General features: G+C 36.6%; 1 protein-coding gene across 1 annotated transcript in view; it reads left to right on the forward strand.

The window, feature by feature from the left end:
* The window catches only part of PIEZO2 (piezo type mechanosensitive ion channel component 2), a 383,378-nt gene that overhangs the window by 328,512 nt on the left and 30,536 nt on the right, over positions 1 to 24,330 (forward strand). Inside the window, exons 33-38 of the mRNA XM_023534183.1 lie at positions 4,319 to 4,433; positions 8,128 to 8,187; positions 12,014 to 12,180; positions 13,926 to 14,092; positions 23,099 to 23,587; positions 23,930 to 24,188. Of these exons, the coding sequence (XP_023389951.1) occupies positions 4,319 to 4,433; positions 8,128 to 8,187; positions 12,014 to 12,180; positions 13,926 to 14,092; positions 23,099 to 23,587; positions 23,930 to 24,188 (1,257 nt within the window). The remainder of the gene's footprint in view (positions 1 to 4,318; positions 4,434 to 8,127; positions 8,188 to 12,013; positions 12,181 to 13,925; positions 14,093 to 23,098; positions 23,588 to 23,929; positions 24,189 to 24,330) is intronic.

Genomic DNA, 24,330 nt, shown 5'->3' on the forward strand with positions numbered 1-24,330 from the left:
TGATGATTTGTCAGTAGAGTTACATATTGATTGATAGCTTAATTCATCTTTATATACAGAGAGAAGATATAGATATTTTTAATGAAAGAGCCACATATTAGGAGTTATTTCCCATTTGTTATACTACAAGGCACCTAGAATTTTATCCATCAAGCCACATGAAGTGTCTATGAAGAGGTCATTGTCAGTTTGCTGGCTAGGTCTTCTCAAGCTGGAAGGTTACATTCACCTCTGCCTTATCGAAGATCTAAATTATTCTCAGAGACATTTTGCTCTGATGCTTTCTCACTGGCACCATTACTAACTGTGTCTGTTTCAAGATGACTGTGTCTGTGTGTATGTGTGCAGCTGGTTTGCCAAATAGTAATGACTCCACGTGTTTATTTTTATTCTAATGACTTTTATTCTAACCATCACTCATCATGCAACAAAGGAGAGACCATGATCATCTTCACCATTTGTATGGATTACTTGCAATGATTGACTATTTTCTTTATTTGTAACTTATAAGCAGAGCACATTTTACTCTAGCTTCAAAGATTGGCACGTTTGAACCTAACCGATGTAATCGTAGAGACTCATACTGACATCATATATTAAATTATTAGTTTTCTGTTTTCTTTCCTACTAATTATTCTTGCTTTGTCCTTCTTTGTAGAGAGCTATTGGGAAGTTTGCATCAGCCATTTTAGCCTTGCCAAAGTCTGTCATTAAACTTCCCAAAACTATTCTTCAGTATTTAATCAGAGCTGCAAAGGTATTTGACGTTTCAGTGATATGCAGTGTGTGACCCTTTGCTGTGTAGATCTTTAGACAAGCAGATCCCTGTTGCTACATCTGCATTTTTCCTGTTCTATAGATCATAAAATGAAGAAATTATAAGAATTTAAAATATTGGGAGGCAAATTTTTCCAAAAAGAGAAGCCAATTTTTTTATCATTTGATTCTTGTTTTTTCAGTTGACACCAGAGCCTATTGAAAAATAGAAAGAGAAAATGCAGATACACATCTATTTTTTGTCCTTTTTGTAGTTTTGTCTGAGTCATGTGTCACTTTAAAAGGGTCACATCTGGTTGCATGCATCAGTTATGATGTGTAAAAAGTATGATAATTTTTCTCAGAAAGCTGGTAAAACTATGAATAAGCTAATAAAAGACTCATTTTGCTCCATCTCCTTTCTGGATTCCTGTTAAGTTTTCATCTTCCCAAACTGGACGTCACCTTCCCTATCTCTTTCTGAAGTCAGTACATCTCCTCACTCGGCCGTGCTGCCATGTACAGTCTATGTGGTTCCTCCTTCCCACAGCATCAGTGATAATGCTGAATAAACTGTTTTAAAATGAACCGTTAGTTAATCTAATGCACAACGAAATTGTCCAGTTATCTATGCCGTAATCATTACATTACTGAAAGTCATAGATAATGAATTACTATTCTTATACTTTAAAGAAAGCTGTTTCTTCTGACTTAATCTGAAGCAAGCACTTAAACACTTAGGTCTTTATGCTGCTCGGTGTTAAGGAAATGATTTGGATGGTGACCAAGACCAGTGCTTCTGACACTTTATTTGGAGATCTTATTTAATTGCAAGTTCTTTAAATTCATCAGGTCTGGTGGGTTCTGAAATTCTGTATTTCTCTCAAGTTCCTGGGTGAAATTCAAGCATCTGATCTACCTTGAGTTACAGGATCCAGAACAGTTGGACTGAGGCCAAACTGACCCTATATCAAATGTTTCTGGAACTGTAAAATATTTGTATTTCCAAATGTCAACATTAGGATAATTTACCTCATCATTTTTAAATGCTAGGATTCTAATTTTTAGTTTGATATTCACTGTTGTTACTCCCCTAGGATTCTTTTTCTTTTCCCTTTTATGTCTACAAATGAGGCTCTCTATCCATATAAAAGAATTTATAAGAAAGACTACAATGTAATAATTCCATATCTTACTTTAAAAAAATCTTATAGACAACATAAAGTCCTGGATCACACCTGAATTAAAGGACAGTTTATGAAACTTAGTCAATTTCAATTAAGGATCTCCACATCAATAAGATTCTCTCCTATTTTAAATATTAAATGCTTCTTTACATAATAAGTTTTCAGTAAAATGAATCCCATTTTCCCTTAATATGTGTGATAGAATTTAAGATAAAATTATGTAAGGGAAAATTTAAAATTAAGTTGAGAATACACACTAGTGACAGTGCGGTTTGGAGCATCCGAAGGTCATTTAATACGTTTCCATGTATTTTCTACTTATGGTTAGTGATGCTTGTGTCTGATTCCCTAGAGAGATCCGTCAAATGGCTGATAGTTACAGCTACGAAGTAAGAATTGAGAAACTTCAATAAAAAACTTCTATTTCTTGACTCAGTAAGAATAGGGATGTTTCCTCCTCTGCCTTCATTATCAACTTTTCCCTGAAACAATTGGACTGAGGCCAAACCGACCCTCTATCCAATGTTCCTGGAACTATAAAATGTTTGTATTTCCAAACATCAACATTAAGATAATTTATCTACAAATAAAGACTTGCCATATGATTCTCTCTCCCTCATCTCCTCTTATTTGCATTATTTAAATTCTCACCTCAGTGAGAAAACTGATAGACTTAATCATTTAGATGTCATATGTAGAATCAGGAGTTCCCTTTTAATATAGTCAAATTTTAATAGCTCTCACTCTTTCTACAAGACTTCTTCAATTCAGTCCTAAGCATTCTCTTCTTTCCTTCTCACCCTCTCTCCCAATGCTTTCATATTCTTCAGAGCAAAAGACTTCCTCCAGCTTGTGCACCTATTACATTTAGAAATCCTGAATTACATTTTTATTTTCTTTTGGGGGCAGGGGATTCTTGCAGTATCTAAAAGCAACTGTCTAATAATTCTTTTTAAAGAAAAATTTTAAAGAAATATCAACATATTTTGCTCTTAAGCCTGAAAATTTATTTACATTTAGCAGAATAGATTTTTTAAAAGAATCAATATCTTGTGGAAGCAAGTTTGCTTATTAATGTACCAAACCTCAAAGATATTCTTGATAGGATTCCCAATTAATGTGTTCAATAAACATCTACCATAAATTCCTTTCTGTGGTCCTTCTCCTTTAAATTCCAGTTTATCTCACTTTTCAAAATGTTTTTGGCACAAAATAAGATAATTTTTTTTGTCTCCTGGGTTTATTATTTAGAAATAATACAGTTGTTATATTTGTGTTAACTGCCCTTAAGACTGAAATTTCTACCAGAGTTAAGAAATGTTCTTTCTAAGTAACTTATGACCTTTACATTTCCTTATATGGAAGACTTAAATCCCTCTTTATTTTTACTGACATTACAATGCCCATGGTTTTCTTACACTGTGTTTTTCAAAGATTTCAGAAATCTGAACATTATATAGAATAAAATGAAAATGTCTGGGTCTACAAGCTCCCATACAAAACAGTCCTCTAACTTTATTACGATAATAGAAAACCCAGCTTCCCTGAGACTCAGGTGTGTCTGTGGTGCATGAGGAGCATGCCTGCTTGGCTTCATAATTCTGGATGGCTAGCTTTGTATACCAAGGTTTTCTTTTTTTTCCTTCTGCATGACTTGGGAGACTATTGGTGAGTGGGCTGTTCAAAATTGCTCTTTTGTGGTTAGCAGTTATAATATATTAATACAACTATTTTCAGCTCTTGAATGAAAAAGACAAAATTCAACCAAAAACACCAATTTTCCTTTCGTATCATCCGGAATAACTCCTTAACCTTAATATCACATTATTTTTCTCTCCAAATACTAATCAGTTTGCAAAGCCCTTTCTCAAGTTGCTGGCAATAGCTGGTATTCCCAAGGGAAAGTATGGAATATGCAAAACTATTTTCCCAAAATAAATGAGTGAAAGATGTTGTTTTGTTTTTGATTCAAAGTTTATTTATGATGGGAGAAAACTACTCTAATGAGACCTAGTGAGGCTTCCAGTTTATTTCCATGGTCTATAATGCAAAAGATAAGTAACTAAGTATTACAAATGGTGGTGGTACGTGGGAACTTAGGTGAAATGGTGGTTTGTATATACTCAAAGTATCTCATGATTGTCTGTTGTTACCAAATGAAATATATTTCTGCATATCTGTTTTCATATTTATTTCACAATAATGACAATAGCACGGGTCAGCTCATCATATGAAGGGATATGGGAGAGGGATATTTAGTTTGTGTTGGGAGAAAAAAAATATGTTTCCAAAAGTCAGAAATCTTGATGTCTATCCCTTTCCTTTTAATTCAAATTATTAAAAAGTCAGAAAATAATTGAACCTTCTCCCTTCAGTTTGTTTATCAAGCCTGGATTACTGACCCTAAAACAGCACTCCGACAGAGGCGCAAAGAGAAAAAGAGATCTACAAGAGAAGAACAGAAAAGAAGGAGAAAAGGATCTGGGGAGGGTGAGTGTCGTGTGGATGCACAGGTTCTGGCCAGCACTCCCCATTTCTGTGGCCTTTCAGTGTAAAAGAGGAACTGCAAATAAATTCTAAAGATTTTAGAATTCTAAATCCTAAAGATTGTAACAATTTTTACTTGTCCTTAATTGCTCATGTCTGACACTTGGAATAAATCAAAACATAAATTTAAGTTAAGATACATTTTATAAAATGAGGAGGCAGGCGAAATAAGCCCAAAGAAAGTAGAAAGAAAAAATTAACTTTTTAGATAGATTCTAAGTCATAGAAAAGAAATACAAGACAAGGCTCATCAGGAAGTGAAAAGCTGTTTTTGGAAAAAACTAATAAGAAAGATGAACCTTTGACAACTTAACCAAGAAAAAAAGGGAAATCACACTTAAACAATACTCAGAAGCTAAAAATGGAACTATACCTGCCAATGCCATATTCAGCATTATACTGTAACATTTTAAAGCGCAGGATAGAAACATGTTTCCAAGGAGGAAAACTTCCAAACTACAACAAAACACACCAAAGCAAAGTTACAGTGCAGTGGGGCACTCAGTAAAAATATTTTGATTATGTATATCAGACTAAAGATGAGTATTCTGGTTGTAGTAAGAATTCCTAATCAGTAAAGAAAAATTCAGCCCAATAGATGAATGGATATGAAAACAATTCACAAATCAGAAAATGGAAATGGCCTTTTAAAAAGAGCTCGGCTTCTCTAGTAATTGAGAAACACAAACTATTTTGACATTTTGGTTTTTTCTCTACCGGATTGGTAAGATCAGAAACATTTGCATATTACTGTTTAGATCTGGTGGGAAGCTAAGTGTTGGCATACACTGTGTGGTCTTGTAAAGTTGGACAAACAGTGTGTCAATATCTATGAAAACTTTAAATGTACACATTCCACTAGAAATCAGTCCCACTTCTGGGTGTGTGGCTTGACCAGAAGCAGGATTTGCACATGTACACAAGGACACATGTCTAAGAATATTTATCAAAACTTATTTGTTAATAACAAAATTTTGTAAACATCCTAAATGTCCACATAAAGAACATTCAAATAAGTTATGTTACCACTATATTATGGGATACTCTGTAGTAGTTTAAAAAGTGAGATGGATTACTTTGAACTGACTTGGAGAACAATTCCTGACATTGTTCAATTAAAAAAGTTATGTTGCAAAATGCCATGCACATTATGAAACAAAGGAAATCTCAAGATAATATTTTGCATTTTTAATGGGTACATATAATAGTATATAACTTCAAGAGAAAAATAAGGACGAAAACTTAGCAAATTAATAACAGTGGTTTCTTCTTGAGAAGGAATGGAGAGACAGATAAGTGGTATGAATAAAGGGAAATTTAGACTTATCTGTTACATTTTTTGTTCTCTACAAAGAAAATGTATATATAAATTCCTTGTGAAATTAAAAATATATTTAAAAATAAAAGAAAAACTAGTTTCTAATGAAGCTCTAACTGTAAAATCTCTCTCCTTTTTAATCATTGCGCCCCCTGCTACCTCCTGGTAACTTTCATTTTATTTTACTTTATTGGTTTAAAAAGACAAAATTAAGACAGAGCTGGTGTAACAAGTCAAGCAGTAAAGAGGTAAATGCATAGTCGGCCTTGAAAACCTATCCACTAAGCTACCAAATCCTCATAATATGTTGTGTTCACTTTCACTCCTTTCTCATGGGCATAAGTACGTGTGTGCAGGCAGTTTCCTTTGTTTTTCAAAAATGAGTTCGTGCAATACAAACTGCTGTTATATGTTTATTAGCAACGTATCATGAACATTTCTCCAATTATGTATTTATAAAACCACATCATCCTTTTTAATAGCTGCAAAATATTCTATAATGTGGATATGCTAATTTATTCAACTATTCCATCTCTAATGAGCATAAAGTTTGCTTACAGATTTTTCTACAATGAACAATCCTATCATAGATATCTGTGCACAAAATTTTGTATATAATCATATGTGTGTGTGCATGGGAGTGTGTATTTAAATGCATAGTAAAGGGTCAGGAAGAACATTCACTTTCCACAGAATGCATTATCAAAAGTGGAATTACTGGGTTAGAAGGTGTGTCTTTTTTTATTTTAATTGATATTTTCCCAAACAGTTTTGCTAATTTACACTCCAATGTGTAAGGTAGGAGAGTGTCCATTTCCCTGTAGCCTTATCCCCCATTATTACTCTTTGTATTGTTTGTCTTTCTCAGAGATGAGAAATGGCCTTTATTTTCATTTGAATTTTCCTAACTAATAAGACTGAATATTTTTTATTTTCTTGGTAATTTCTAACTCCAAATCTAAGAGTTAAACATTTTCATCATTTTTTATAATATTATTCTATTGGGTTGTTTGTCTGTATTAGTTTAGGGAATATTTACATGTTAGGGATATTATCCATTTTTCACGTGTTAAAATATTTTTTTCCAATTCAATGTTTATCTTTTGATTTAGTTAATGGTATATGTTATCTAAACAATTTTTTTTCTGACGTCGAGTACATCTAAATTTCTTTTTGCAGTTTCTAGCTTTCTATTTTGCTTAAGAAAGCCTCTCAAAAATATTATGCTAATGTTTTCCTATATTTCTTCTGAATTTTAGTTATATTTTGAAATTTTTATTATTCTGTAAAGTAGCGATCTAGTTTTTTTACTCTTAGATGAATAGACAACTACGCTATCACTATTTGTTAAATGATTCTTCTTTTTTCTATTGAATTTAAATGAAAAATAAAGCAGGTCTACCTAGCTGGAAAGATGAGATGTAAAACAGAATAGCAGAAAATAAGTTTGGGAGGATTAACTGGAGTCAGATCATTAATGGTCTTTGATAAGGTTATCAGGTAAAATACAAGAAACACAGTTAAATTTATAATTTTTTGATAAACAACAAATAATATTTTTAGCTTAGGAGTCATTTAAATATATTGCATGGGACTTACGCAAAATGAAAAATTATGAAAAAATATTTGTTGTTTATTTTATATTAAAATGTAATTAGTTATCCTGTATTTTCCCTTGCTAGACCTGACAATCTTAGTCTTAAATAAGAGACTAGGAAATAAAGTGAAAACTCTATGATGTCATTTTAGGGGATGACATGCTACAATTTGTAACATTACCCCAAGGTACTCAGAATTAAAATTTCATAGTATGTATCAGGAGTCAGAAAACTTTTTCCATAAAGGGCCAGATAGTAAATATTTTAAGCTTTGCAAGCCATAAGTCTCTGTTGCAACTCAACCCTGCCCTTGTATGATAAAAACGGCCACAGACAATAGATAAAGAAATGGGTGTGGCTGTGTTCCATTAATATTCGAATTTTACATATTTTTCATGAGCACAGAATATTATTTTGTAGACTTTTTTCCAACTATTAAAAATATAAAAACCATTCTAAACTCACAGGCTGTTTAACAACAGAAAACAGGAAAGACTGGCCAGAGGATTGTAGTTTACTCACTCCTACTATCCATGATTCTTGTTCTGGAGTGAAAATAATTTGAAAGCCATGAATTCTTACAACTTTTCCCCACAAAGTCTCTAAATAGGCAAACTATCCTATATTTAATTTAAAAAATTCTTTTGATCCAGAAGAGTAGTGTTGGCATTTAGTATACCCTAAAAGAGTCTAACTCATATTTATTAAACACACCTGACAGGTCCTGTGGAGTGGGAAGACCGAGAGGATGAACCAGTCAAAAAGAAATCGGATGGACCAGGTAACAAAATAGTGGCAAATATGAGCTGAGGGGAATTTGAAAATGTACTTGCCCAGATGGTATGTGGTTGGAGGCTGCCTAAAAATAATTAATCAAATCCTGTTTCTGGACTATGACTAAATAAGCAGTCATTTGAAATCTCATCTCTAGTGAAACTACAAAGTGACTCCTAAAAGTAGATCTGTCCCTTACACTGTTGGATTAAATGTCGGATTAGAGTCAGTTTATAAATTCTTTTATCCAAGTACCTATGAAAAGAGGTTTGAGGAAGCAAATTATAAATGTCCCATTGGAAGACATCAGAATACAGGCACAAAAAATATTGGCAATTAATTTTAAAGAACTGGGGAAATGAGAGGTGCTCTGGAAGCTTGGTCCAATCTTCTTATTTAATGAGGGGAAAACCAAATCCCAATGAGTTTCCTCAGGAATTCACAGCTATAGTCAGGGACAGATTCCAAGTCTTCTAACTCCCAGCCTAGTCACGGTGCCATTTGGGCTCCACATCATACGTGATTCAGAGAAGGATTTCTCCATGAAGGAAAAAAAAGGCAAAACAAAATCCTCCAAATGAAATTAACTCAAATGCCTCCATACTCCCATAAAAATGCTGTTTCCTCTGTTGCACGAAGTTGGAATTCCTGTGTACATTGTTTATCAGCAGGCAAGATTTTTGCTCTTTTACTCTGGACACAAATACTTCCAAGAAAGCCATTTGTTGGCACAGAATGAGACTTTTCAAAGGCAGTCTAACACCTTCTGTAGCACAATCCTTACACCTGGCCTCCATTTCCAGATAACTTAACTCACATGTATATGGAGCCAGATATTCTGTTACTGCTGCAAAGCTTTGTGCAATAATAGTATCTAACCCTTTAGATTGCACACCTTCTTTGCCGGGCAGTTTTTCAAGACCTTTAGACATATTCACTTTTAAGCCCCACCCATTTAACAGATAAGAAACTGATGCAGAAAAAAATTAGCTAACTTTTCAAAATGTATACAACCACTAAGGGGGAGAGATGAGATTTGAATCCGAGGAGCCTGAACCCAGAGTTTGTGCTTTTAACAACTATGTCCTACTGTGTCTATGATTAAAAAAACAAGTAAAAATAGAAATCCTAATTTCACATGTTAGTTTGTGATCGCCCAATAAAGTGCATTCCAACATAGCAATTTTAGTTTTGCAGTCAAAACCACCATAAGCAAAACTGTGAAATAATTATGTTTACTTTCACCAGCTCTAAGGAAATAATTGTGAACGTGAGAAGAAAAATGTTAAAAATGTAATATGCTGCTAATGTTTATTAATAGTTGTAGTAAGTTCAGCCTCTTGGGGTCAACTTGCCTTTGATATCTCTATAAAACAGCTAGAGGTTCTATCCAAACTACCGCGGGAAATGCATGCCTTGCTCGAAATCAAAACAAAGACAGGAGTGTGGGGTGGAAAGAGAAACATGGGCGTTCCCGGCCTTCTCAGACTCAGAATTGCTCTCCCATGGAATCTGTAGTACCTCACTTCATTCAGCTTCACAGAGCAGCTGCTCCCTTCCTGAGCTTCTTGGCTCAATGAAGAATACCGTCTCATTTCCCTACTCTCTGAAGTACACCTCATTTAAGGCTATTAGATGTGACACATTTTTACCAAGATTTTGGGGGACCTTGGGAAACAGTGACAGCATAGGCAGGAAACTACATCAAAGGGAAAGTCAATGATCAGTGTTCCTGCCTCAGCAGGTCTCTCTTGGCTGGAGCCTCTGGGGCCTCGCTTCACAGCCAGGGGTCTCAGGGCCCCTTCCCACCAGGCCATTCTCAATCATTCTCTCACCTCCTTTTCCGGATTTCAGGTTTTCTTCCCCAGGTACCAGCTGGCCACTCCAAGATTCTTGTTACTCCAGCAGGTAGAACTATATAACTCTTCTTTGTCTTTCTTGTCTGGTGGCCATCTCATATACAGCTAAGCTTCTTCTGATGGTTTTATTTTTGAAAAGAGTAAACCTTTACCTGAGGGAAAGTCTGCTTTCCTACTAGGCCACACAATTCACAAATAACTTTTCGTTTTAAACCATAACAAAGTTAAACTCTGATTCACATTATGGTATGAGAATTAAAGTAGAGAGAGGATTGGTGGAACGCCGGGGTGAGTCACCCAGTGGTCATATCTGATTACGCTGGATTAGAGATCAGGAAACTATAAAACTCCTGGACTAAATCCCACCTGCCACCTGTTTTTATATGGATCGTTAGCTAAGGATGATTTTTATATTTTTTAGTGGTTGAAAATTTTTTTTTAAAAAAAGAGTATTTCATGACATATGAAAATTATGACATTCAAATTTCAATGTCCATAAATAAAGTTTTATTGGAAACTCAGACATGCCCATTTATAGACAATTCATTCATTGTCAATGGCTGATTGTACACTGTAAGTAGTTTCAATAGAGACAGTACAGCCTGCAACGCTGAAAATATTTACTATCAGGCCCCGTTCAGAAAAAAGTTTTTTGATTCCTGCACATGATCATAAAGGCTTACACCCTTTTCCAAATGCCATATTAGTGATTTTAAACTGTAATTCCAAGCTATAATCATTAACCCTGAATTCACTGAGATTTTATTAGGACACTTAAATCTGATTTTCTTTTTTCTTTTCTTTTTTTTTTTGGTGGGGAAAGGGTAAAAGATACAAGCTGTTTTCTTGTCGGTGTTTTGTTTTTTTTAATAAACAATAAGGAAATTCTTAATTCATTGTCATATTCACTAAGAATTCACTTTATTGCAGTCAAAATTTGACATAGTCAGTTAAACTAAGTTTTTTAAATGCCAAATGAAAATAAAATTATGCACTGATCAAAATTTGGCGGCGTCTTGAATCGTTCCTTAAATACCAGTTAAGAAACCATTGGCTTACATGAACAAAGAAGCAAGACAGGCAGTTAATGACATCTTCCCTCTTTTATTTTGATTCTGACCTAAAATAAGTTAGGTCACAAATATGGAATCTCCTCAAACATAATCAATGATCAGGGAGCTCATGCCGAACTCTGTGAGGGCACTGCGCAGACCTGTGCTACACTGAGACAATGTTATGGACAAGGTAGCAGTCTGAGCTGAGCTATCACGCTGGGCAGCTTTCCCTTTCCCGGGCTCCCAGAGTCACGGCCACAGAGATGGAAGAGAACTCAAGGACATCAGGAATTTCACGCCTTCTGTTGGTTTGGGGAGAATCGATCCTATGTGCAGTGTCTTGTAGATAACACAGGCTGCTATAATTAAAAATAATAAAGATGGGTCAGTGGTATGGATATATACTTCACAGAATAGGTTTAAGGTCATTTAACTGAAGTGCAACTACAGTAGGAAACATCAAATTCTTACTGAATCAACAGAATTGTTCCCAACAACAATTATTACTTAAGAAGAAACTTACAGAAAAAGCATTAAAGGACCCAGTTACCTTTATAGGTACAGACTGCTTCTATCCCTGTGTCAATAACAAAAATATCTTTGAATGCAATTTTTCTTTTAATCGAACTTATTATCTGTGTATGTATCTATTCTAACAGATGTCTTGACCAAAAGTTAACAATTCTATCCTAGTTTGGTTTTGATGCTGACACTGCATGTGTAGAAAGACCCAGTGGGAGCTTCCTGTACTGCAGTCTTCCTGCACTCTCCCATCAGGCTGAGTGGCAAGTGCCCCACTAAGTTAGGTCTGGAGGGCAAACCAGGCCTGCCCTTGATAAAACATCACCGTGCAGCACGCAGCAAAATGGGTGATGGCATTTTGTTCTTTTGAAATCTTGTTTCTTTTTCTTCCTCCTAGATAATATCATCAAGAGGATATTTAATATTTTGAAATTTACCTGGGTTCTTTTTCTGGCAACAGTAGATAGTTTCACAACTTGGCTTAACTCCATTTCAAGGGAGCATATTGATATATCTACAGTTCTGAGAATTGAAAGATGCATGCTGACAAGAGAAATTAAAAAGGTAATACTCTTGGTGTAATTCTTTTTGCCTCTTCACAAATTATAAAGATTGTAAAAGTTAATATTCCGAATTTCATACAGAAAAAAAAATCCTTTCTTTCCAGACAGTCTTTACATAACCCCTTCATTTTCCTGTATACTTAAATCTGTTCTATGTTCAGAATTAAAATAATCAGACACCACGTGCACACGCGCACATGCATGCACACACACACACACACACACACACACACACACACACACAGAGTCCTGGGATATTAGCCAATTTATTCAACCTATCCCCTCCACTCACCAGAGTTTGCAGGTGCACAAGCTCTGCCATGTCTCATAAAGGATTATGTTGTTTAGTCTGGGAAGTTTGATCTGAAACTTCTTATAGGAAAAGTTAGGATAGATGCAGAGCAACAAAATATAGTCATATAAGGTTTACAGATTATATTTAAAAATAGTTCATTTCTGGAAAAGTTACTATTATCTATATACTTATATATATAAGAAGGGATTTCTTTTAAAAATTTTTATTGAAAAATAATAGACATGTAACATTATATGAGTATGCAACATAATGATTTGATATATATTATATATATGCATATATATAATGAAGTGATCATCACAATGTTAAGTCCACTTAACATCCATCACCACACAGTTATAATTTTTTTCTTGTTATGTAAACTTTTAAGGTCTGCTCTCTTAGCAACTTTCAAATACAGTAGTCTCCCCTTATCCACGGTTTCAGTTACCCTCAGTCAGCCATGATCCAAAAATATTAAATAAAAAATTCCAAAAATTAACAATTCATGAGTTTTAAACTGCCCACCATTCTATGTAGTGTAATGAAATCTCATGCCATTCTTCTCCATCCTGCCCAGGACATGAATCATCCCTTTGTCCAGCATCTATACACTGTATATGCTCCACACCCATTAGTCACTCATAGCAGGCTTGGTCATCAGATTGACTGTCGTGGTATCACAGAGCTTGTGTCCGAGTAACCTTTATTTTACTTAATGTCCCCAAAGCGCAAGAGTAGTGATGCTGGCAATTCAAATATGCCAAATGGAAGGTGTAAAATCCTTTTTTTAAGTGAAAAGGTAGAAATTCTTGATTTAATAAAGAAAGAAAAAAAACCAGTGCTGAGGCTGCTAAGATCTATGGTAAGAAGGAATCTTCTATTGGTGAAATTGTAAAGAAGGTAAAAGATATCTGTGCTGCTTTGCTGAGAGAGAGAGACCACTTTCATGTAACTTTTATTACAATATATTGTTATATAATTGTTCTATTTTATTATTAGTTATTGTTGTTAATCTCTTAGTGAGCATAATTTATAAAGGTCTGTATATATAGGGAAAAAATAGTTTCTGTAGGGTTCAGTAGTATCTGCAGTTACAGGCATCCACTAGGTGTCTTGGAAGTTATCCCTTGTGGATAAGGAGGGACTCTGGTATACAGTACAGTATTATTAACTATAGACACCATGCCTGTACATTACATCTCCAGACTTCTTTATAACTGAAAGTTTGTACCTTTTGACCATCTTCATCTATAAACAAGAAAGATTTCTTAGCATTACTCAGCAATACTGGGTATCATTAATTCAGCGAGTTGACATCAGTCTCAGCTTAACTAGTTTTGTTTTAATCTGCTCAGAGTGTGCATAAAAGCTGGGAGTTGTCAGTATTGAAAAATGCCAGGTGGTTGCACAGGCAAGTAAGAACTGTGGCAATGTCTCCTTCACTACAGGGCAATGTTCCAACTCGGGAAAGCATCCACATGTACTATCAGAACCACATCATGAACCTTTCCAGAGAGTCTGGACTGGACACCATTGACGACCGTCCTGGTGCTGCTTCAGGTGCACAGTCAGCCCACAGGATGGATAGCTTAGATTCACATGACAGTATCTCCAGGTATTTCATGTTCTAAACAATGGGTTTGCTTTTGACAAAGGTAAAAAAGATAGACTTCATCAGTATGAGAAATGAATGCATGAGGTGAAAGTTAATCTAAACTTACATGGTTCACCACCCATTCAGGCTATCTCCATATGTACAACAAAGCAAAAGGAATATTGTTCTCTTCTAGACTGAGCCAGATAAAATCAGGCACAGAATACAGATTTCCAAGCTGGAGGCAATTAAGAAGGAATCCTCCCAATGGCAAAATTACTATTTGTGTCAAGGGCTGCATCTTTTCTTTCTAAAAATGCTGCTCCTGAAAGTATCTTCTATACTAGAACCTGCTACCATCTGTTGTTATCTTTGGTCTTTTCCTTTCAGAATTGTTACTTTAGGATTCAAAATAGAAGTTCAAGGAGTGGTTCTGTCAGCTTCTATCTTCCCTGAGTTGTATGATCAACTAATTCTTTCAGCACAGGGACCCTGCACTGGTTACTCATCATGGGCCAGCACCAAGAACTGCATGGATTACCTCACTTTATACTACGAGATGCATACTATTGTCACCATTTTACAGAAGACACTACGAGACACTACGAGATGCATACTATTGTCACCATTTTACAGAAGACAAGTTCAGTTACAGGAGATTAAGCAACTTACCCAAAGTCACACAGCTCAAAAGTATATAAAAGCAGACCCAGGACCCAAACTCACCTAGTTCAGCTCAGAGGCCAATTTCTCAGCCACCATGGTATGCTGCATCTCTTTGCCTCTTCTGTCCTCCAGACAGAATTGACCTAGTCTTTCGTATAGCCTATCCCAGAAAAGCTTGTGAATTCTTCCTATCACGGTATTCTAGATAGCTGCTGTCGATTTCACAGATCTTGCTTTTCTGTTAAAGAGTAAGTCCTGCCTTAGGAGGAAAATGACATGCATAGGGTGATTAGCTAGACTGAATGAATTACACCTTGTCTCCATCTTCATAGGTAAAGAGTTGTATCACTGAGGACATTCATGTGTTTATTGTTTTCATTAAACATGTTAAAAAGCACCTATTCCATGCCATGTCCTGGGCTTGATTCTGGGATAGACACATAAAAATGAGTCGTCTCTAAATGGTTTGAGCCAAGGAAGAAAGACCCACCCACAGAATTATCTGTGGCATCCTAGGCTAGGATTCCTGCTGTGTAATGACATCAGAGATGGGCTGCATTCCCATGGCTGCTTTAAAAGCCCCTGGATTACCCCCAGTCATATTCCATATGCTGAGCAAGGCACCAAGGCCTGGTGGACTATTTATCCTTCACAAATACTGAATATGTTAAAAGATGAAACAGGAGAAGGAACTGAGACTATTTTATTGATACCAAGATACCAAACCCAAAATAGATAACTAGAAGTTGAAATTGCAACCTAAATGGGGAGAGGTGGATAAACAAAAATTTACCTTGAAGTGCTATTTTTAACTGTTGCTGAATTGCTGTATTTGAGCTTCTCCAAGTGTGCCTGTTCTTTTGCTACCCAATAATTATCTATTTGGCACATATCTATATTTGCTGGTATGGAAGGATATTTGATATATACATATATGTATTTTAAAAACCTCAAGTTTTAAAATAGTATGCATACTAAAACTGCATTTTTAGTTTTTAAAAATGTATGTATTCATGCTTATATTGATTTAAATTTGATTTTTGTGCAGATAATATTCTGCATGGATATAACCCCTCTAGTCTCCCCAAAATAGGTATCGATTCTTTTAAAGTCTTTTGAAAAATAATATGACATCATATTTTTTCCTTTAATTTGGAAATAATTTTTGGTTATTGTAAGTTCCAAAGTAATAGATATATTTCAGCTATTATATATTTTTGTGAACATAAGAAACACTTAGGACAGAAACTCTTAACGTTTTCAAGGTCAAAACATTTATTTGCTAATTGAGATGCTGGTTAAGATGCTTTGAATTCCTAGAATAAAATAATTGATTTTTAGAACAATGTGCATGGTAATAAAATTTAATTTCTCATTCTGCTTCTACCCAAATATACGTACATTTCTCAATAATTAATTTCTGAAATCATTGGTAATATCGAAGTTACAAAGTGAAAATGTAGTATTACGTCCTTGGATGGCAAGTGCTGACAGTGCCCCCTTGTGTATCTTTCTGAAAGCGTCCTGCAATCAACATTTTAGAAAGGGGAGCCTCAGTCTCCTTTGACCTACCCCACTGAAACAAAAAGTCATTGTTGTTTATATTTTATTTTTATTTTTTACAAACCATAAAAACTGTTCTATTTGGAGGCTGCCAAACTTCTTAAATGTGATCTTCTTGCACCAATTCTCTCTGTATCTATAAATCAATTATTTAAATTGACTTATTTTCTCTTTAATTCATTTTCCTACTAAAACTGAAAGTCTATTTTTACCCTCTTCTACTCACACTCCTAATATTCCAAGTTACTTCATGGTAGCTATTTCTTTCATAATGAAGGGAGACCGCGTGGGCATGTGTGCAGAAGTGGACTGGTGCGTTGGCAGAGAAATCTGGGGAGGCAAGATTTATCTGAATGTAGTGAATATTCAAGATGCTGACTAATGCTGCTTCCCAGTTACGGGGGTGAATAAAGATGAACTGGGGAATCAAAAAGTTTTCAAACCACCCACTTTGTAACCTATTCATGACCAAACAACCATTTTTCAAACAATGAGAAAATGGTTGGAGAAGAAAAATGCTGAGATACTCTAGATGTACATTTTCCAAAATATATTCTTTTTAAAAATATTTATTTATTTATTTTTGCTTACCATATGCAATGCCCCACTATAGTAAGCTTTGGATAGCACTGCTCTGTATATAATGAATATGGGCAGGATCTAAGGCAAACTATATTTTCCTTCTTCTGAATTCAAAAATAAAAGACTTCAGACAGCTCCAGTTAACTGAAAGTCATGTTCACATTCACTTCACCCACAGAGTGAAGAATACAGTTATATACATGCATAGCATATAATTTGGTTATTGCATATTTGCATCTGTTCTTCAAAAAAATATGCTGCCCCATAATGTGATTTATAATATTTTAATGATATTTTTACTTCCCTTCTTGCCTTTTTTCATAATTCAGAGATTTTTATTGTTGTTGTTACCTGGATCCATAAGCTTGGCGAGTAAAAAGGGAAATGGATGAAATAACCTTTCTTCATTAATTTGCAATGACATTAACAGTGGTTTGAAACATTTTTTGCATGAACCTCTTTTGAAATTTCATAAAGCTATGTACTGTTTCCTAAGGGGAAAAGTGCACAGAAGTACAGTTTTTTCTACAAAATTTCAAGGATTTTATAAGCCTCCTGAATATCATACATGAATCTGGCTTGAGAATAGCTGCTCCAGAATCAAATTCTGAATCATACAAATCAAAGAGAACTAAGAGTACATTAGAAAGTATATTGAAAATAAATTGTCTATAAAATAAACATACATGACTCCTGTATTAGTAACTTTTAACTGCACAACAATTGACAATATGTCTGATTAAAAAATTACTAAAATTAAAAGTCATAACTTAGAGAAAAATAGAAGAACCGTTTAAAAGACTGTATGCATGATCAAAAGTTGTGAGGTAGAAGATGTTTAAATCCATTGATTGCCTTTTAACAGGCTTTCAAAATATCGCCCAAATTTAAATACGGTCAACCAATAAGTAAATTTACTGGTAGAAAACTAGTACTTTCAAATTATTATTATTATTTTAAATTTTAAACCTAAAGAAAAGAGAGATACAACAGGGTCCATTATGTCATTACATCTATGTCATTAGTAAATAAGTTTATACATGTGCCCTTTTTTTAATGGCTCAGCCACTTTCCTAGTTTCTTTGCTTTAGGAAACCCAAATCTCCAAACAATCATTTGTCTACACTAGAGTCTATAGGCAGCCATGCCGATTGCTGCCTAGAAGGGGTTTCGAATACAGAAGCTCTCTCAACACCCGTGTCATTAGGCAAGGTCTACTGTCATCCTCAAGTGGAGATTTGCGTGCTCAGTGTGGTCCCACTCCCTTTGTGGAAGACCCAGCCGGGGTGAGGCTGTCCCACCTGCCACAGCTCTTGCTCTGGTATCCATGTCACCATTCTTTTCCTTTGGACTTACAGAAGATGAGGTTGGGGTGAGAACTTATCAAATAAGTTTGTATTTCCTTTGACTTATTGGAATAGTCATTATTTTTTTCAAATCCAGATGTTAAAAAGCACCTATTTTTTTAACGATCATTTTATAAAATTAGAAATTATCTATCTTCCCCCAAAATAAATTAATTTAAATTCCTGATGTTCTAAGGAACATTCCTATATATAAAGGGACTGATTATCATTGAGAAGTATCACTTAGATGTTGCTATGTGACCCTGCAAGGTGACAACAACCATCTATTTAGGCTTGTGCTTTGAGCCTGTTTTTATAAAGCTCCTCCCCTTCTCTTTCACTTTTAAAATGGTCCTGGTTTGGGTGACAAATTGGTCACATACCTAATGACCCAATTATGTGGTGTCTGAAGGTGGGCCGATGGGACAATAGAACTCAACATGAGAATTAACAAGGTATAGAACTTTAAGATTAGAACAAAGTTCTAATGCAGAAAATCTGAGCAGTGCTACAGGAAAGGGTGCACAGTGTCTTTCTACCCGCAAACTCCTAAAAGGCCATGGAGTTGCACCTCTAAAAATGTTAAATTAAATACAGAAACTCAAGGATCCAGTTTTGTCATCTCATAAATGATGAAATTGGGACCCTAAAGAAGGGAATTGATTTATCTCCTCATTTTGTCCAGAGCATGACAACATCTAAAAGAATTAGAGCCTTCTTTAAAAAAATCAGCCTCTGTGTCCTTATTAGAGACCATTCGATTGTCTACATGCTCATCCCTCTCATTGTTCTATCCGTCTTAGCCATGTAGCTGTGATATACACAGCAGGATGGCCCCACTGGAGCACTTGTGGGGTTGTGCAAAATCACCTGGAACCTGAAAAGCCCTTTAACTAGTTCTGTGAGTGCATGACTCAAATTCTCTGCTCCTCAACCCCTAGAGGTTGTTACATCTTGAGTGGTTCCATTTCTGCCTCACGATCACTGGCTGAGGACACCCAGCTTTGCATATTGGACACACAGTAGGCCTCCTAGTGCTGTCACTTGTTGATAATGTTCAGCTTAACAGTGTCAGCTGGGGAATTGGCCACCCTATATCACAAAGACCTGCTCCCTTGGGTCAGCCAAGTCATTACTGCTCAGGTTGGAAGATTCGTACTCCAGTAGCCACCCTCATAGGCTCTTTACGGTTAAGCTATATGTCTGAACTAAAATCATGCCTATGCCATAACTCAATTTGCTTCTTATCCTTCAGTAGCATCACCCATTAGCGTCTCAGTCCTGAATCTCTATCATTTCCTCCCCAATTGTTGCTCCATTGGGGAACAGGAGCTGAGGATTTTAGCCAATGGTTCTCACCCTAATGACATCTATCAAGACCTAAAACATGATCCAGACAAAATGGAAAGTTAACAGACAAAATAAAGCCGCCATTGCTAAATTTCCTTTGTTGTTTTCTTTGAATCTTTTTATTTCACTTTTTTGATGTTGGTTTATATTCAATTGCATATCAAACCAGCATCTCTTCTACGTGGAAGGCATCTAGTTTGGCTTCACTGAAACTAGAAATTGGGGTGGAAAATTGTTTGTTGTGGTCATTCCTGACCTTCCCTCTCTCATTTCAGAGACTGTGTTTAAAAAATATATTGAAATCTTTTATATAAATTTTACATGAGCAGATATTTCTGCTTAAGCAATTTGGTTACAAAATGCTCTCAGTGACTCAGAGAGCTCTAAATAAAGCATAGTTTCCTTAATAAAATAACTCAGTTGCAAATTTATAATGATATGAATTCTTCTCTGTGAGAGAAGAGTCGGGACTTATAATTATTCTATTTCTGTGTCCCACCCAGAGAATGACATTTCATAATTTATCACTAGCCAATATATTTTGTTAAATCCAGTACTGTTGTGTTTTATTGTCCTGCCAAACAGGTTCTTTCCTGTCCTTGAGCCCCGCTGTGGTGGTCATCGTCAGTGATGTTGATGTTGTGTGTGGTTTGCTGCATGGCAGTGTGTTAGTCAATTGATCCATGTGTAAACTGATGTACCACTGGTGTTTTAACACTGTGTCTCTGTAACTGTTTGCGCTGCTAGCTGCTACACTGAAGCAACCATGCTGTTCTCAAGGCAGTCTACCCTTGATGATTTAGATGGACCAGAAACTGTACCTAAAACAAGTGAGCGTGCTCGACCTAGGCTCCGTAAAATGCTCAGCTTGGATATGTCCTCCTCATCAGCTGACAGTGGCAGTTTAGCATCAAGGTGCTTAACTTGTGCATGCTTTGTTCCATAATTTTATCATCTTTCCCCCCTTTGTGTCATTGCAAATATAAGTTCTTGTGATATATGTTTTATTTTTATTTTTATTTTTATTTTAAGAATTTGCATGAATAACCAAAGCAAAACCACCACTCTTCCTAGGAAATAACTGGTCATTCCCAGGACAGCATTCTGTTAAACTAACCACTCTTTAGTTTTTGTCCATTAGGAGCCTCTTAAAAACCCTTATTATAAACATTGTTCTCCATTCTGTAAGTATTTTACACTTTTCACTATCAAAGAAATAAGTATGTTTCTTCCTTGATTAAGAGTTCATGTAGGCAGTCCTCACAGAAGGAAATGTGTCAGGAAGGTAGAAAAATTATTCTCATGATTTTATCAAAAGATACATGCAGTAGGGAAAAAAATCAGAAAATCTGCCATGGTAATTTTTCGTTGACACAGAATAAATCTGCCCACATTTATATGCATAACTGACATAAAAGTCAGAATATATTTTACCATTTTTTAAAAGAACATTGTTATGCAGTAGAATATATCATATTTGTAGTCCATAACTTGTTTTGTTTGGAAAAGATTACTTTGGCCTCAAGTTTTCTTATTAAATCCTACCATAAAATAATAATCATCTAGAAATAAAATTATCTGCATAAAATCCAAAAGCTTTTTTGAGTTGCTTTTGACTGGTCAGCAGGGGCACAGAAGAATCTGCTACATTATGCTTATCCTGAAACCATAATAACCTAATCCAAAACTAATTTCAATTTTGGCAAACCAGAGGGTTGTTAACTTCTTTTTGCTGGCAGCTATATATCCTAATACAGTGCTGCAATATGCTGGAGCCTGGCAATGATGGGAATGCCTTGGCTGTTTGTGATGTCCTCTGGCAGACACATGCTATGCCATTCCACTTTGTTGATTCCTGAAGGTACCAAGATTTGTTGAATCTCTTTGGGGCCAGACCAGATCCAGTACCATAGAGAAAGTGCCTGCCATTGGATATAGAGTAACTAGAATTTAGAACTGGTATGGTGTGGCTCCAGTGGTCTGAAAATTTCCCAGAGTGATCAATTTCATGGCTTTCCTAGGAGGCTATGTCTAACCGAGGTAAGTCTTATCAAAAAGCTGTTTTTGGCTTGGCATTCCAAGAGCCTTCTATGAGATGTGCACATATAGGACCAAAGCCCTGGGAATATTAAATACCTGAGCAGGAACCAAGAACACATACAAATCTAGTTCTTCAACCCAGGGCTCAGCCAAGGCTCATCCACTCATTCATTTATTCATTGACATGTCTATACCGGTGTTGATGACAAGAAAAATGGATACAATCTGTGCATTTGAGAATCTGTGTTTTTTGACCCTAGCTGTACACATATGCCATTCAGATAACAATGCATATTTCTGAGTCTAACAAATTATAGTTCTATATCCACCTCTCTAGATAATTGTTGCCCCTCTCCCCTTTGGGGGCCGGCTGTGGCCGAGGTAGACAATATTAAAAGGCATGCCATAAATTTCACTGGTGTGGCTGCTCTATTTTCATTTTCAACTTTTCCTGCATGGATGTGGCAGGGAAAGTTAGAAGATAAAACACTAAATGAGGAAGAGAGATGCAACAGAAAAGAACAGGGTGCCAAAAAAGAGAAAGTGAAGATTAGGGTACAGAGCTTATGGCAAGTGCATGCTAGAAGGGGAGCTAGCAGAAGAAAATCAGTTGAAATAGTAGGGAGAAGAGAGAGCAAGAGTGAACCCTGAGGGTGAAGCAAGCAGCCCCAGGGAGACATCACACGACAGAGGAGAAATGGTGGGTATTTTCATGTGTAGACAAAGAGCTCAGTGGGAGATGGTTGGGAGCTGGAGAGATGGTAAAAATTCAGTCAAATGTAATATACACCAATAAGAAAAAAGCAAAGGATGGAAAAACAGGGAAAAGAAACATATATTAAAGAAGTGTGCCATTGTTTATGAAGCATGCAGGTTAGCCAATATTTTATCATTCCTGTTCTCTTCTGGATGTAGGCGGGTTCCTTGCACAGGATTAAGAGTAGAGTTTATCTTGGTCAGCACCAACAGACCCAAACTGGCAAGTCTTCTCATTTCCATATGACCCCGCTTAAAAAGAAATGTGTGTGTGTGTGTGTGTATATACACATAGTTATATATAATATGTATATATTTGATATATACACATATATTTGGTATATAATGGTAGGTATGCTATACTATTTTGATTTGGAGGTAGACATTGAAACCCATGATTGTGAATCTTAATACGATTTTAAAACCTATGTGCATAGATGGGTTTAGCAACTTGTGAGCCTTGTGACTCGCTCTGGTTTTCACTCAGGTGCTGCACTGTCAGCTTTTGCATTCGAGAGGCTGCTGTTTGCAGTCTCTGCAGACCAGACATGAATACCCTGCAGGAGCAAAGAGGATGGAGGGCAGGGAGGGAAAATGGGGTGTTTAATTTTCTTACATGTCTTGATGTTATTTGGGAATGCTGGGAAGGTGTCTTGAGAATCAGGGGATTTTGAGGAACTGGAGGCTAAAACAAGGTTCTGTGCCGGTTCCTTTCTCCTGACAGCGAGCCCACACAGTGCACCATGCTGTACTCGCGCCAGGGCACCACGGAAACCATAGAGGAGGTGGAGGCCGAGCACGAAGAGGTAGAGGCCAAGCAGGACCTAGAGGCTGGGCAGGACGAGGAGGTGGGGGTCGGGGACATGGACGACGAGCATGGTGAGGTTGCAGTGGATGTGGGGCCCGAGGGGCCTGAGGAGGAGGAAGATGAGAAAGCAGAAGAGGCCGAGGAGACAGAGGAGTCCGAGGAGGCCGGTCTTACCCCGGACACCGAGCTGCCGCAGTCCTCCACCGAGGAGGGTGACGTGGAGGTCCCGCCGTCTTACAGCAAAGCGGTCAGCTTTGAGCGCCTGTCCTTCAGCTCGCGGGATGACTCTGCAGGCCCGAGCCGCATGGCGGTCAGCCCGGACGACAGCCGCTCCGACCGCCTGGAGTCCAGCATCTTACCGCCTCTGACGCACGAGCTGACGGCCAGTGAACTGCTGCTGAAAAAGTAAGCACACTGTGGTGTACATAGAGAAACTCTTCTATTAAAAACACCCACCTAGATGCTTACAGCAAACAGACACAATTTTCATTACTTCTCATGCTGCAAGTTCTATTACCGACAGGTAGAACTAGCAAACTTTAGTTCTATTACCGACAGGTAGAACTAGCAAAAGCTGTCAATAGACACTGTGCTCACATTTCTTTATTTAATGTAATATTAGGTCGTTTTCACAAGGAATCTGGAGACATAGGAAGGGGGGAAGAACAGAAAGGATCATGCAAAATGGAAATTAATAATTTTGGAGAAATTAAGACAAGTTTATTGTCACATTGTTTATGCTAACAGGATGTTCCATGATGATGAGCTTGAAGAGTCGGAAAAATTCTATGTTGGCCAGCCTCGGTTCTTGCTGTTATTCTATGCCATGTACAACACGCTGGTGGCCCGCTCAGAAATGGTGTGCTATTTTGTAATCATCCTCAACCACATGGTCTCTGCATCCGTGATTACCCTCGTGCTCCCCATTCTGATCTTCCTTTGGGCCATGCTGTCTGTCCCCAGGCCCAGCAGACGATTCTGGATGATGGCCATTGTCTACACAGAGGTAGGCCTTGGGTGAAACCTTAGGGCAAGTCGCTTGGGCATTCACTCTAGGTGAGCCTGCCCTGACTCCCAGATAGTTTTACAAAAACAATCCGTTAGATGGCTATTCTTAGACAAATGACTATAACTAACAATTATCTAGT

Source organism: Pteropus vampyrus, unplaced genomic scaffold (genome assembly GCF_000151845.1).
Source record: "Pteropus vampyrus isolate Shadow unplaced genomic scaffold, Pvam_2.0 Scaffold122, whole genome shotgun sequence".
In the NCBI taxonomy this organism is placed as follows: Eukaryota; Metazoa; Chordata; class Mammalia; order Chiroptera; family Pteropodidae; genus Pteropus; species Pteropus vampyrus.